General features: G+C 36.9%; 1 protein-coding gene across 1 annotated transcript; it reads right to left on the bottom strand.

Moving 5' to 3' along the window:
• Positions 1–496: 496 nt before the first annotated feature.
• Positions 497–13,521, bottom strand: LOC130868801 (deleted in azoospermia-like). Its single transcript, XM_057760832.1, has 11 exons — positions 13,432–13,521; positions 10,824–10,970; positions 10,359–10,450; positions 9,825–9,876; positions 9,267–9,330; positions 9,041–9,180; positions 7,518–7,589; positions 5,789–5,839; positions 5,003–5,116; positions 3,655–3,753; positions 497–559 (listed from the first exon to the last, which is right to left on the bottom strand). The coding sequence occupies exons 1-11, from the start codon at positions 13,519–13,521 to the stop codon at positions 497–499; spliced, it is 984 nt and encodes a 327-aa protein (XP_057616815.1).
• Between the last annotated feature and the right edge of the window lie 326 nt (positions 13,522–13,847).

Here is a 13,847-nt window from a genome sequence, read left to right as displayed (position 1 = left end):
AATGCAGTTCTAAAAATTCTGCTCTTGTGGCAAATGTTTAAACAAATTAATAAATGTAAAGCACAATACTGTAAATACTGTACTGTTCAGGTACCTGTTGAGAAGTGAAATGCTTGTAGCCAAACTATCAAAATTCCGACCTTTCAAAATAGGTTTATAAAATCCTTTTTCTTGAAAATTAGTACTTGCTTTTGAACTCTTAAAATGACAATTTTAATTAAAAGTCCTTAAGTCTTAAAAGTTATTCCTTTCAGCTATTTTTCAATTATTTGAAAATTATTATCTTTTTTACTTGCAATTATTTTTCTTTCAACTATATAATGAACACAAAACCAGTTTCTATTTAAACATCAAATTAACGCATTCAACATAAAACTAGGCAATCTAACTTTTATACAATACAAAATCTGAGTGTGATTTGTCAAAAATTCTGTAATAGTAAAACCTTTCCATCTCTTTTAATATTCAAAACTAACAACCATGTGAGACTACAAGGTTAGCAGAGATGATCAGATTTAAGGACTGCCTGGCTTCTTCTAAAATGATGCACTCCTTTATCCTAGAAGAGACAAAACTATTTTAAATCATTGAAAATTCCATACTACCATTACTGATCTAAGATTTTGAAATAATATATTGGTTTAAGTTTAAATATAGTAAATGAGAAAAGAGGAGGCATTTGGTGGAACTCTTAGTCCAACAATAAATGTAAGGCTTTGTTAAATGACAGAATTAAAAAAGAATTCCAGTAAACTCAGAAATATTACAATTAGTACCATTTAAATAATTAATGATTTAATTAAAGACAGTAGAAAATTCTTAAAACTACTCTTTAATTTTTTTCACTAGAATTTATTTTATGTGTATAAGCATGCATGCAGGCATGCATAGCCCATTATGTGGAGGTCAAGAGGACAATGTGCACAGTCAGTTTCTCTCCTACAACATGTATATTTCAGGGATTAAACATAGATCACCAGGTTTTGTGCCAACTGCCTTTATCTGATGAGCCACCTTGCCAGCAAAACAAAATAAAAACTATCCAACAAAACAACCCCAAGGCTTGGGTCTGGAGAAATGGTCTGGTGGTTTCAGCTCACTAACGTTAACTCTAATTTCAAAGGATCAGACACTCTTATCTAGCTTCTGTGGGCATGAGGCACATATGTAGTACCAGTATACAATTAAAGAGAGAATTAAAACCTTCCCAACAAAAACAAACAAATCCCTATTTTTTTATTAACTATCTCATCTGACAGAAACCATATTTGAGAACTGTACTGTGTTTCAATTTGAAATCCTTCATTTTTATTAAAAAGCTCAAAATCTTGTATATTTAAGGCTTAGCTTTAATCTGTGAAGATGTATCATTCTTTATGAAGCAAAGGTAAGAATATTTAAAATGTTTTCTCAAGGGGTGGGTCCTAGGAACACTCTCCCCCATGGATATGAAGACCTAAGGATTGCTCAAATCTCTTATATAAGATGTTATGTTTGTATATACACTGGTAATCTTTCTGTATACTTTAAATTTCTCAATTTTTCTACCTAATGTTCTATGTGAACATTCTACCTAAATTTCTATGTGACTGGAGAGGCGGCTCATTTGGCAAAGTATTGCTGTGCAAGCCTGAGGGCCTGAGTTCAGGTCCCTAGCACCCCCTTTAAAGGGCTAGTATTAAAGGTGTACTATATAATCATAGTGCTGGAAGAACAGAACCAGAAATAGGCAAATCCCTCTGTCATACATCAGCCAGTCTAGCCAAATGGACAAGCTCCAGATTCAGTGGAAGATCCCGTTTCAAAAAGGTGGTGAAACACCAATGTCTATTTGACTGCTACAAGTACCCTCACATGTACACAGGTACACACATTATCAGGTACATGTCAATAGGATAACAACCCACTTAGGTTGGGGCCTAGAAAACTGGTCACAAATGTACACATTTTTAGATGTTACGTAGGAATTAAAATTATGGGGCTGAAGTTAAAAGAATGATGATGGAAATACATAGTACATTCAATTTCAATAAAAAAAAAACAGTATTTAGTTGCATATAATAGGTCTGTGGCTCCATGTGCTTGTTCTGTAAACAGGAGGACAAGAACTTGGGATCCCCAAAATGCCAACATCTACTATGGGCCTCCACACAAATATTCTGAGTGATCTGTGAACATGCACGCACATACGCACATACATACATACACACACACACACAACAGACAACAGCAGGTTTCTCTACTAATTTCTGATTCCTAACTAGAGGAAAAGAAATCTCTAGATTTCAAAGGGAAGTATTCTTTCCTTCCAACACAAGGTGAAAACTCAATTTTAAACACTTTTGTTTTCAAACATCATTTAACACTTTTAGAACTCTGGGGCAAACTGACTGCTGCAGCTACATACTGCACTGTGTAGAAAAAGTTTTAAATGAGCATCTATTACTCATTATATTACAAACACATTGTAGGTAATAACTTTCACTGCCTAGTAAGTTAGAAATGAAAATAAGCAAGGGGTTTATTTCTGGAATGGCTAAGACATTTTTAAATTTGACTTATGGTTGTACAGATAAGTAAAAAATACTAAAAATTCATTGAATTATATACTTTAAATGAGTTGTATGACATCCGTATTATACACTTATCCTTTATCATCTCAAAATATCTCCCCCAGAATGCAGTATTCTCCCCAATGAACTCGCCAATTAATAGACTTCATATTTGGACTCAAAAGTAAAAGAACCTTAGAGACTTTGTGTTCTACTTATTCTCATTTTACATCTGTAAAGTCTTGGGACTGGAAGAACAGCTCAGTAGTAAGGCATGTGATTACAGCATGGCCAAGTTCCTGAGTTCTAACCCTCAAATAAAACCACCACATAAAAGGCACCACATAGAAACTCTAAATGTAATGTCCTAAAATGTAAATGATCTGTGCAATGTGAACATATTAAAAACCCAAACTTTGTTGAATTCTCACTTGGTTATTTTCAACCTCCTCAGTTTTATTCCTTTTCATTCTCCACGATGTTCAAATCTATTAACCAAGTAGTTCATTTGTTTCTCTTTAATCCTACAGCTATGAATTACACTCTGATTTCAAATTTTTCTGTGTGGTCAAGTAATTATTTTATCTGCCAACTCTCATGAACCTTTTATATTACTTACCATTTCTCCGTAGTTTGTGTGCATGCTGTGTAAGTCAAAGGTTAACATCATCTGCAGTCTTTCTGACTGCATTCTACCTTTTCTCACTGAACACACAGATTACTGATAGGGACTGACCTTGCTACACAGCTTGCTCAGGATCCTGTCTTTGCCCCTGAGGACTGGAATTCTAGGCAGGCTGCTAAACCCACCTGGCATTTATAAATTCTGAGTTCAAAGTCACATTTGCTCAGTAAGTGCTTTACTCACTGAGCCATGTGCCCAACAGCTCATCACCTTCCTTCCCTAAAGACAAACTTTATTATTCTAAGATTTGCACAGCATCCAACACACTTTGGGTAAAATGCAACCATTATAATGGTTTACCAAGGGTTTATATAATAAAACACTTCAATTAATCACTATAAAATATATGCACTACAGAAAAAACTAAGTTTCAATATTAACACACACATTCTATTCTTCATACTATTCTTGTCCTACCTTGAAGTAATCATCTTGAGTAACAAGAGAATTTCTCAGTCTGTTCTCGGGGTTAAATAGGTAAGAGACCACCGTCTGTATGCTTCGGTCCACAGACTTCTGAAACACAGAAGTTTAAAGACTACATCTTTTATTCACTGCTAATGGCTTTTTGAAAGTATATTGAGCATATACTCTACTAAGAAAATCTTTCATAGCATCAAATTCTTACCATTTATTGTTTACTTTATATAGAGTCTGCCTAAATTTAGTATTTTAGCAAATTTAAAAATTTTGTATTTATTAAAACTATGGTATTTTGTTTGAATCATTCATTTTTCCCTATTACAGAAAGAATCAAACATTTTAATATTTCAAAAACATATTCAGGGAGATATGTTAGTATAATTGTTCAACAAGCTATTTTAATTTTATGTGTATATTTATGTGTGCAAAATTTGTTCTTTTTGAGGCAGGGTCTCATGTAACCCTAGGCTTGCCTCAAACTGGCCATGTAGCCAATGCTAGTTTTGAAATCCTTATTTATTGTTCAATAGTTTTCTTATTCACTAGCACACACAGACGAGGGATCTGTCCAGTGAAATCTTTCGTTTTTTTCCCAACATGTCAACTGCTTTATTTATTCAACAATACGAATTAGAATTTTGAGATGAGAATATGATTAAAGAAATGACTAAATCAGGCGGTGGTGGCGCACACCTTTAATCACAGCACTCTGGAGACAGAGGCAGGCAGATCTCTGTGAGTTCAAAGCCAGCCTGGTCTACAAGAGCTAGTTCTAGGACAGGCTCTAAAGCACAGAGAAACCCTGTCTCGGAAAACCAACAAAAAGGAAGGAAGGAAGGAGGGAGGGAGGGAGGGAGGGAGGGAGGGAGGGAGGGAGGGAGGGAGGGAGGGAGGGAGGGAGGGAGGGAGGACAGACGGACTGTCTAATTCGGTATCAAACAATTACCATTTTAAAAAGCTAATGTCATAAATATTTTCAGAGTATCATAAATAATACATAGTACTATTTTGCTAAATAAAAAATTTAAACTATAAAAGACATGGCAAATATTCATAGTAATAGTAGAAATCTGGCCACTGAATTCTACCAAATCATACTATAGACCAGTAACTAAAATATGATTTAAGAAAAATGCAATTAGAAGAAAAGATACAACAAAGGAATCAGAAACTCCAAGTTTGGGGTATCTGAGGTATTATTTTCTTGTCCATTAATTGCAGCGTTAAGTCCCCTGAGCTCTGCAGGTTGTAACTTTCATTTTTAAATCGTGGCAAATAGGTCAAAGAATCATAATTAATATAAAATAAATTTTAAAAACAGTAAATAAAATTATATGTTTGCCTTTTGGGAGCCATTTCCAGAGGCTGGAGTAGCTTCATGAACTGAACATTCATTTGACAAAACTTCAGTTCCTGAGTCAACTTCACTGCAATGGTAGTTAACAGTTGTATAAGCCTAAATTTAAAACGATAAAAGTATGATTAACAAGAAACATGATACATTTCTAAGACATTCTTTAGAAGGTTATTTCAGAAACTGTTTTAAACTAAATGTTTAAAACTACACTGTTTTAAAATGAAGTCTTTTATTTTAAAAATGCCTCTGTCAACATGAAAGTCAGTAGGATTTAAGGAACGATAATATGTAGTTAACGGAGTACCTGAGAATTCTCTCAGTTTGTTTTTCAAATATCCCATCTTTATCTTTATGAAAGTTACCAGAAGCTCAGGTGGTTTACTGATAGATGGAATCACCTTCTTTTATTTTAAAGGTAAAATGTTTCTCTTCTATATATTTTCTTTTTGTTGCAAACTCAGGCAGATTCTAGAAAGACCACATGCTAACTCTGAATCTAATATTTAATAATATTTTCCTTGATTATACATCATGCCAATAAGTAACCAAAAACTTATTGTTTATGAAGCAGCCACTGACTGGGCATACAACAATAATGTGAAAAACAAAAAGCAGGTTTTTTTCTTATGTGAGTATATAACTGAGATGAAGTAAAATACCTAAAATAAGGTAATTAGAATATTTATAAGCCTACACAATATTGCAAAAGAAATATATGAGAGAAAACTGTAAGACTAAGCAAGGAGAGTACATTTAGCAAATTCATTTTACCGGAGGTATAACATAACTCCTCTGTTCCCCAGCCGGCCACTGCGGTGGCATCTTAAGAAAAATAAACAAAGATTATTTAAACACCCACACATCTTTTCAATAGAGATAATTAGACAATGTTACAGTCTTTATCACCATGACTCTTAATTCCTTATTACGAAACAGAACAAAAGATAGGTACCTTTATGCTACTATCTGTGCATTTTTCAGTTTCTTCCACATATAAAACTCACTTTTTCTCAATTGGAAGCTGGCATTCAGGAAAATTTAAAAAGACAGGAGCACTTGGAAATTATTACTACAGCTACAGTTATGGGTCATAAATATGGTCACATCTATTGGAAGAAATTCACGGAACTACTATTTTATAGCATCTAGCAAAATTATGCACTATCAATCAAAATTCGGTACTGGGTAGTATTTTTATTTCAACCTATCTTATAAAAACTTCTAAGTCAGCATGGATTTTTAAGACATTTGACAAAAATGAAAGTATGTTGAAATAAGAACAGAAGATACTTAATCTTCATAAACAGTCTCAACAAATGTTTTTTCCTTGTCAAAATATTTACCTCTAAATAATATTGATGTCTGAATTATAGACTAATTCTACTTCCCTTTAATTTTAGATCATTTATATAGCACACTATGTAGCAATTTTATATAAAGACCAAAGTAGTATCTCCAAGTTATTTTACATTCCCTTAAATTATCTGATAATTCAAGTCCTTCTCCTCAGTGCTTAGGGAACCCTGGGGAAGAGGAGTCAGAGGGGATAGAGGACACCAGGAGAATACGGCCCTATAAATCAACACAATCAAAGCTCTTATGACTGCACAGGACTGAGGTTGCATGCACCAGCTCCTCTGGCTTCCAGTTTAGTTATTTATGATATTTCTGAGTGTGCAAACAAATGGATCTCTAAGTCTTGTGACTTCTCTTGGGCTCTTTGTGTTTTTTTTCTCCCTAGCTCAGATTTGCTATGGTAGTTTTCTCTAACATACTTTATTATTATTCCTTTTGTGGTGGATTGAATGAGAATGGCCCCATAGGCCCATATACTTGAATGCTTGGTCACCAGGGAATGGCACTATTTGAAAGGATTAAGAGGTGTAGCCTTGGGGGACTGGAGAGATGGCGCAGTGGTTAAGAGCACTGGTTGCTCTTCCAGAGGTCCCACATTCAATTCCCAGCACCCACTAGGCAGACAATTGTTTGCAGTTCAAGTTCCAGGGGATCCGACACCCTCTCCGACATATATGTAGGCAAAATACCAATGCACATGGAATAAAAATAAATAATTAAATAAAAAAAGAAAGGGGGTGTAACCTTGTTGGAAGAAATGTGTCACTGGGGGTGGCCTTTGAGATTTTCAAAAGCCCAAGACAGAGACAGGGGCTGTCTGTTCCTGCTGCCTATGGATTCAAGATGTAGAACTCTCAGTTAGCTCTCCAGCACTATGTCTTCCTGCATGCTGCCACGCCGATAATGAACTAAACCTCTGAAACTGTAAGCTGGCCTCAACTAAATGCTTTCTTTTATAATAATCGCTGTGGTCATGGTGTCTCTTCACAGCACTAGAACACTAAGACACCTTACAAGCCTGTTTATAAGGAGTAGATCTGGATAGGATGAATGAGGACAGGGGCTGGGAGAAGTAAAGAAAGGGAAACCACAACTGGGATATACGTGTGTGAGAAAAGTCATTTTCAATTAAAGGAAAAAATACCTGATAATTATAAACTGGCAGCTGATACCCAGTGATGACCTGAACTGGTGAACTTGGATAAGGAGGGTATGCCTGAGAATAAAGTTCACAGAAAAATTGGATTAATAAAATAAATTTGAGAAAATGAGAAAGAGTATCATTCACAATACAACAAAAAAGTATTTTTTCTCTTTTTCTATATATAGCAATTCAGGACTCTAAAAGATTGGTTTTATAAGGAAAATATTTCTTGTCATACGACAACCCACTGCACAGGAAGGAGGAAAAAGACAACTTAAATGACTGCTTTTCTAAGCCAAAATTCACCTTTGGAAGTTGCTGTACACCGATTATACATACAGTTCTAGCAAGGGAGTTCAATAAATAACATCTTCTGTTTCTTTATGAAAATACCTTCACAGATAATGCACTCATAGCAATGTTAACAGGACGGAGAAGCTCTAACTTTAATTAGCCTCATTTAATTTCTGAAAGTTAAGGAATTACAATCTGAAACTGGAGAAGTGATTAAATCATTGTTTTCCGACCTGGGCTGATTCACCCCTCCTTAGGCAACCTGGTCCTGGGAGGTTACCATATTGATGCCGTACTTAGTACGATATATCGCACTACAGCCCAGAACTCCTGGACTCAAGAGATCCTCCTGTCTCAGCCTCCCGAGTAAATCACGTGAGCACCACCACACCTGGATGAATCATTGTTTTCTATACTTCAGTATTTACTGACTAAAAGCAAGTAGTAGCACACACAAATGCCTTATATCAGTCATGATTCACAATAAATATTAGGAGTAAGTATAGATTTTCTTCTAAGTCATATTTTGAACAAGAAAAATAAGGCAAGACGCAGTTTATATTCCACACACAAAAAATAAATATGACTTTATTATTTTTTTTGCCAAAAACAGTCTCTAAAATTGAAAAGCATAAAAGTAAATTGTACCAAGAATGTTATTTAGCATAAATAGGCATAGTAAACATGAAAATTTAAATATTAACCCAGCTCAAATTAAATTCAAGAAACCTGTGATTTATAGATAAAACCTATCAATTTTAGAGCTAAAATAAACCCAGTTGTCAACAACCTACATGAGGAGGCATTTGGAATTCACTGCAGGTCAAACACAGATGAACTGATCTTCTTTGGGAAGAACCAACTAAGAGGATATGCAAAGCTGTTCCTGAACATTTATTGAACTTTTTCAACTTGGAAAAAAAAAGGCAATAGTAAAATTCTTCTATATATACTTTATGTGTCTGAAATATAAACTTTGGAAAGAAATATATATCTAATGTGGTTACCAAGGTTCTAGGATAAAGGCTTACAAACTACATAGAGGCAGATTTCATCTCAGCATGAGGAAAACAGCAATTAAGAATGAGAATAAACAAACAAATTCTTCCCATTTCAAGTATTCCAATAAGGACTGTACTGTATTACACTTAACATCCAAACCATGCATATGATTTCAGAGCTTAAAAAGACTTAACAAACCTAAGAACAAGAATGCAGGCTGTTATTACCTGAACATACTGAGTTATAGGATTCATCATGGTTGGAGGCTGCATGTATGTCTCAGCATTTGGACTACTCCAAACACTCTGAAACTGTGGTGGTGGAGGAGGATTAAAAATCAAAGGACGTGGCTGCACATGATAAGTACCTTTAAAAGAAACAAGAGAAAAACTTACATCGAGTTCTCCGAAAACCTAAACAGTTTTATCAAGAACAATTTCTGGTTTTACTCACATAAATTTTGTTTCCTGATTGCAGGGCCCAGTTTCAGCTTTTTACCATGAAAATTTATCTGTGACTAAAAACAGTAACAAATGATAATTTAATCCTTCACTTCCGAGACTTGGGCAAATACTACTGTGCTCAGCCTTAGAACTCTAGTCAAAGCATCTCAAAGCATCAAGTTAAATTTTGTAAAGCCATTCATCCCATTTCTAACTCTGTCTCTAGCTGATAAAGCTAGAGGCCCCCAAGCAAGCAGGTTCTGTTCAACTACGTAAGATTACATTTTGGCCAGGTGGTGGTGGCCCACACCTTTAATCCCAGCACTCACGAGGCAGAGACAGGCAGATCTCTGTGAGTTTGAGGTAGTCTGGCCTACAGAGCCAGTTTCAGGACAGCCTCCAAAGCTAGAGCAAAATCCTGTCTCAAAAGACAAAAATTAAAAGATTTTTTTTTATTTTAAAAAGAAAGAAAGCCTATTTTTCTCTGTATTTTACATAAGACTGAATATCCAGTACTTTTCAACTCTAAAGCATTGCCAAAGAAATTCTCTGTAAGACTATTACTTACTTCTACTATCTTCTGCACATCCACGTCATTATAAAATGAAACAAATCCATAGCTAGAAAGCAGATAAATGAAATACAAAATTGTAACTACATAGTACCATGATTTACACTATCTAATATTCTATAAAATAGCAGAAATGGTGATAATGGAAGATGAATATACTGTCCTAAATATGCTGAGACATAGACAACAGATCCTCTATAAATACCACTTTGTTCTCTTAGTCCAATGTCAGAATGGGTTAATATTCATTAACAAAGATCATGTAAGGCAAGACAGCTAAAATTTAAGATACTGAGAAATGTACAAAAGGAATCTGATAACCCATGTTATTAGATTTGTGTGAGTTAGGAAATACCAAAATACAAATACTAGGATAATAAAACTGATAAAAAAAAAAAACCTTTTATCCATAAAATAACCAAAAGCAACAAGTTTTATTAATGCCCACTTAGAGTCTCGTCTGATATCCAGGCATCTCTCCAGCCATGCTCAGTTCTATAAACAGTAGCTATAGTAAATATGTTTACATACCCCTTCGACACACCAGTTCGATCAGTGATTATCTTCACTTCTTTTACTGAGCCATATCTGGCAAAGAAACTCCTAATTTCGGTTTCATCCATCTATGAGAATAAATAAACTCTGAGAGTAAAGACTAAGCATTCAAGATTTCTAATTGTACTGTGAAAAAGAAATTTGATTATATGCAAGTCAATCTCTGGTATTCCGAAATTACTCTACTTTGATGAGTGTAGTTTTAGTGTCTATGGGTTAAAACCAAAACTGCATAAAATTTACAACAATGAAAACCCTTTTAGGTCTACACATCAAACCCCATCATCCACAACACTTTAAATAACATTTTTGAGCCTCTGAACTGTTACCAGGGCTCCTCTCGGAAGTCCAGCGCTCATGCTCCACTCCCACCTCTTCTCACCCAACACTCCCTGGCTTCACAATGTATTTTAAAATGCAAACAAAGTATGAATACAATACCCTAACATCAATTCCACCAACAAAAACAGTGTTTGGTATGATTTTGCCTTCTGGCAAAACATATCCTTGACTGATGGCTGCTGATGAAGACTGGGTTCTGGCCTCCCTGGAGACAGCTGAATTTGGAGACTCAGAAGTTGTGGCAGACTGTAATTTAGAAAATAAACAATTTAAAAATACATATACATAAACACATATGACAAACTATATAAAAAATATACTTTTTGTATATAACGTAAGTTAGTGTTACTCCCAATCACCTATCTATAGAGCTTAGTTTAGCTTCAGGGACAGCAATTAGCAGAGAACTGGTGTGGAAATTAAACGAAAGGAAGCAGTACTTTCTGAAATGTGTTTCTCACAGTCATCTTTTTAAAAACAGTGTGTTAATCTGAGTAAGAATGGTCACCTCTTGAAAAGATTTGGGGTTGTGGCCTCGTAGTAGGTGTGGCCTCATCAGAGTTGGGCTTTCAGATTTCAAAAGCTCAAGCCAGCTCAGAGGCTATTTTGTGTTCCTACTTAAGAACAACCTTATTCTTCTGAACAGCAAATTCCCTTCAACAATATTTCATGACAGTGAAATTACAGGGAGTAAAAAGATTAATGTTTTCCCTTCTTTTAATGTCATACAATTTTACTTTTTTTCTAAATGGGACTACTACATATGCTATGTATCTTCAACTCTTTAGAACTTGACTAGATTTGCTTTCCTACATCTGTCCAACCCTTCTCAATTTTTCATTCAAAAATAAATTCAAAACATAAACAGTGCTTCTGTAATTTTTATAGGACTCCCTTTCTCAACTGTCTCTTCTTTTATGAATGAAAATAGGCTATATTTATTTGATAACTAATTTTTTATTTCTGATGTCTGTAACACAAGGCATGGATGTTTTTTTATTTAGAGATGTTATACTTCACCAGATAACTGTGTCAGAGTCTAAGAAGTAATAAATGCACCGATTCTCAGTGCTTCAGGGACACTTAATATCTAGAGATATTGCTGGATATCACCAGTGAGGTAAACGTCTGACATCTGGTAGGTAGGCAGCCAGGGATACAACTTCAATATCCCATAATGCCAACTACAACCACCACTGCCGCCAACAAAGAATTGCTGGTACCAAAACCTGTATAAGGATGTGCTGAAACTGTTACGTGTGATATCCCTAGAATTGAAGGGAAACATGATCGTGGGGGAAGAACTTGATTTTTTTTGCTCTTAAATAAATTACCTGTTTTCAGGATCTTGATTTCCTTGCTTGAAAATTAAGCAATTAGAAAAAAAGCTCAAATATCTTCTAATTATTTTCTTTATACAAAAGATGGGTATTTGAGGAAAATTTAACAATGAGAAAAATAAAGCATCAAACATTATAGGACACTCGATTTGGGCTTAGGCTTCCTGCTTAATTAGGGTGAGTATAAAATTTGTCTCATCTTAATAGTGTAATGATGTATTAAAGAAGGCACACCATACCCTGGCCAGTAGGTGGCACTCAAAGCTAACAAAGCAAAAGTACTCATTTTAACAAGCCCTGAACCACAGGCAGAAATGCTACTTACTGTATGCTTCACTTAGTGTTTAAAACACCCATAACCAATAGCTGCTTTTTAAAACATGACCAAAAACACTCTACAACCAAATAATCATTAAGTCAAAATAAAATAGTATAATTTTTGAACTTTATTTAGAGACAGGTTCTTACTATGCAACTTTGGCTGACCTGTAGATCAGTCGGCCCTCAGAGTCATGGATTTCCACCTTCCTCTGCCTTCTATGATTATTTTTAAAGACAATGTCTCATGTTGCCAAAGTTAGCCTTAAACTACTGAGGCACTCAAGTGATCCTCTTGCCTTAGGCACCTGGCCCCTACTGCCTCCAGTAGTTGAGATTATCCACAAAATATACCGAACTTGGTAGAAAAATATCCATTAATAAATGTAATAGCATATTGAAAACAGACTATTAAGTATAAGACCATTTATCAATTCGACCTCCAAATGAATTGAGAAATATTAGGATACTAACAATGAACCTGGAAGCTATCACACATCAACTCTCCACAGTACAATAACATTATATCTGAATATCCACATCAAAAATAGCTAGAAGCTGAAAATATTGTTACTAAAAATTCCAGAATAATGTTCTTTGAAATTTAATTAAATCACCATAATAAGCAAATTGCCATGTATGGTACAAATACTGGCCCCGATAGTAAGTCTGATGTCATTAAATTTCTAACTCTAATGTGGTAGGGGTGGGGCGAGGCACTGAGTAGGGACAGGCACGGGGTGGGGGTAGGTGCAGGGTGGGGGTGGGGCGGGGCACGGGCAAGGTGCAGGTTGGGGGTGGAGCAAGGCGCGGGGATTGGGGGTGGGGCGAGGCACGGGGTGGGGGATGGGCACGGGGTGGGGGTGGGGCGAGGCACGGGGTGGGGGATGGGCACGGGGTGGGGGTGGGGCGAGGCGCCGGGGATAGGGACAGGCACGGGGTGGGGATGGGCGTGGGGTGTGGATAAGGTGGGGGTGGGGTGAGGCTTGGGGTGGGGATAGGTGCAGGGTGGGGGTGGGGCGCGGAGTGGGGGCCGGGCTCCCACAGGCCCTGAGGCTAGAAGGCGGGAAAAAGATGTGGCGCGAGGCCCAGGCTGAGCACGGGGTCAGGCCCGGAGCACCCGAGGTCCCTGCGGCCATGTCCACGGGCCTCTGGCCATGTCCCAGCAGCCCCGGTGTGCTGGTAGGATGGCAAGTTGGCAGGGCCGCCCCTGGGGGTGTCAGGCGGGCCCCACAACCGGAATCCTCAAGGAACCCCACCCTTCCAAATTTTACCCGGTCTGAGGAGTGTGGCCTCCAGCCAGTCCCGTCCCCCACCAGCCGGCCTGCCCCCACTCACCATGATGGCGGCTGGAGTTCGGTGAAAACACCTCGAGGTGGACCAGGCTATGTGGCCGCCTCACCCGGGGGGGGGGGCTGTGGGCGCGCTGCGGGGCCGCCTGGCCTCCAACGGGCGAGGAGGAGGA

This window comes from Chionomys nivalis, chromosome Y (assembly GCF_950005125.1).
Source record: "Chionomys nivalis chromosome Y, mChiNiv1.1, whole genome shotgun sequence".
In the NCBI taxonomy this organism is placed as follows: Eukaryota; Metazoa; Chordata; class Mammalia; order Rodentia; family Cricetidae; genus Chionomys; species Chionomys nivalis.
The sequence above is the reverse complement of the archived record's forward strand: the minus strand, read 5'-3'. Positions and strand labels throughout refer to the sequence as shown.

Bases quoted from the DNA above. Each gene is read 5' to 3' on its own strand.
- LOC130868801 (XM_057760832.1), bottom strand. From the start codon at position 13,521: ATGGCCGCAGGGACCTCGGGTGCTCCGGGCCTGACCCCGTGCTCAGCC. The intron at 9,877-10,358 runs GTATGTAAACAT...TCTGCTTTCTAG, and splicing joins CGAACTGGTGTGTCGAAGGG to CTATGGATTTGTTTCATTTT. The intron at 9,181-9,266 runs GTGAGTAAAACC...TTTCTTTTAAAG, and splicing joins AATCAGGAAACAAAATTTAT to GTACTTATCATGTGCAGCCA.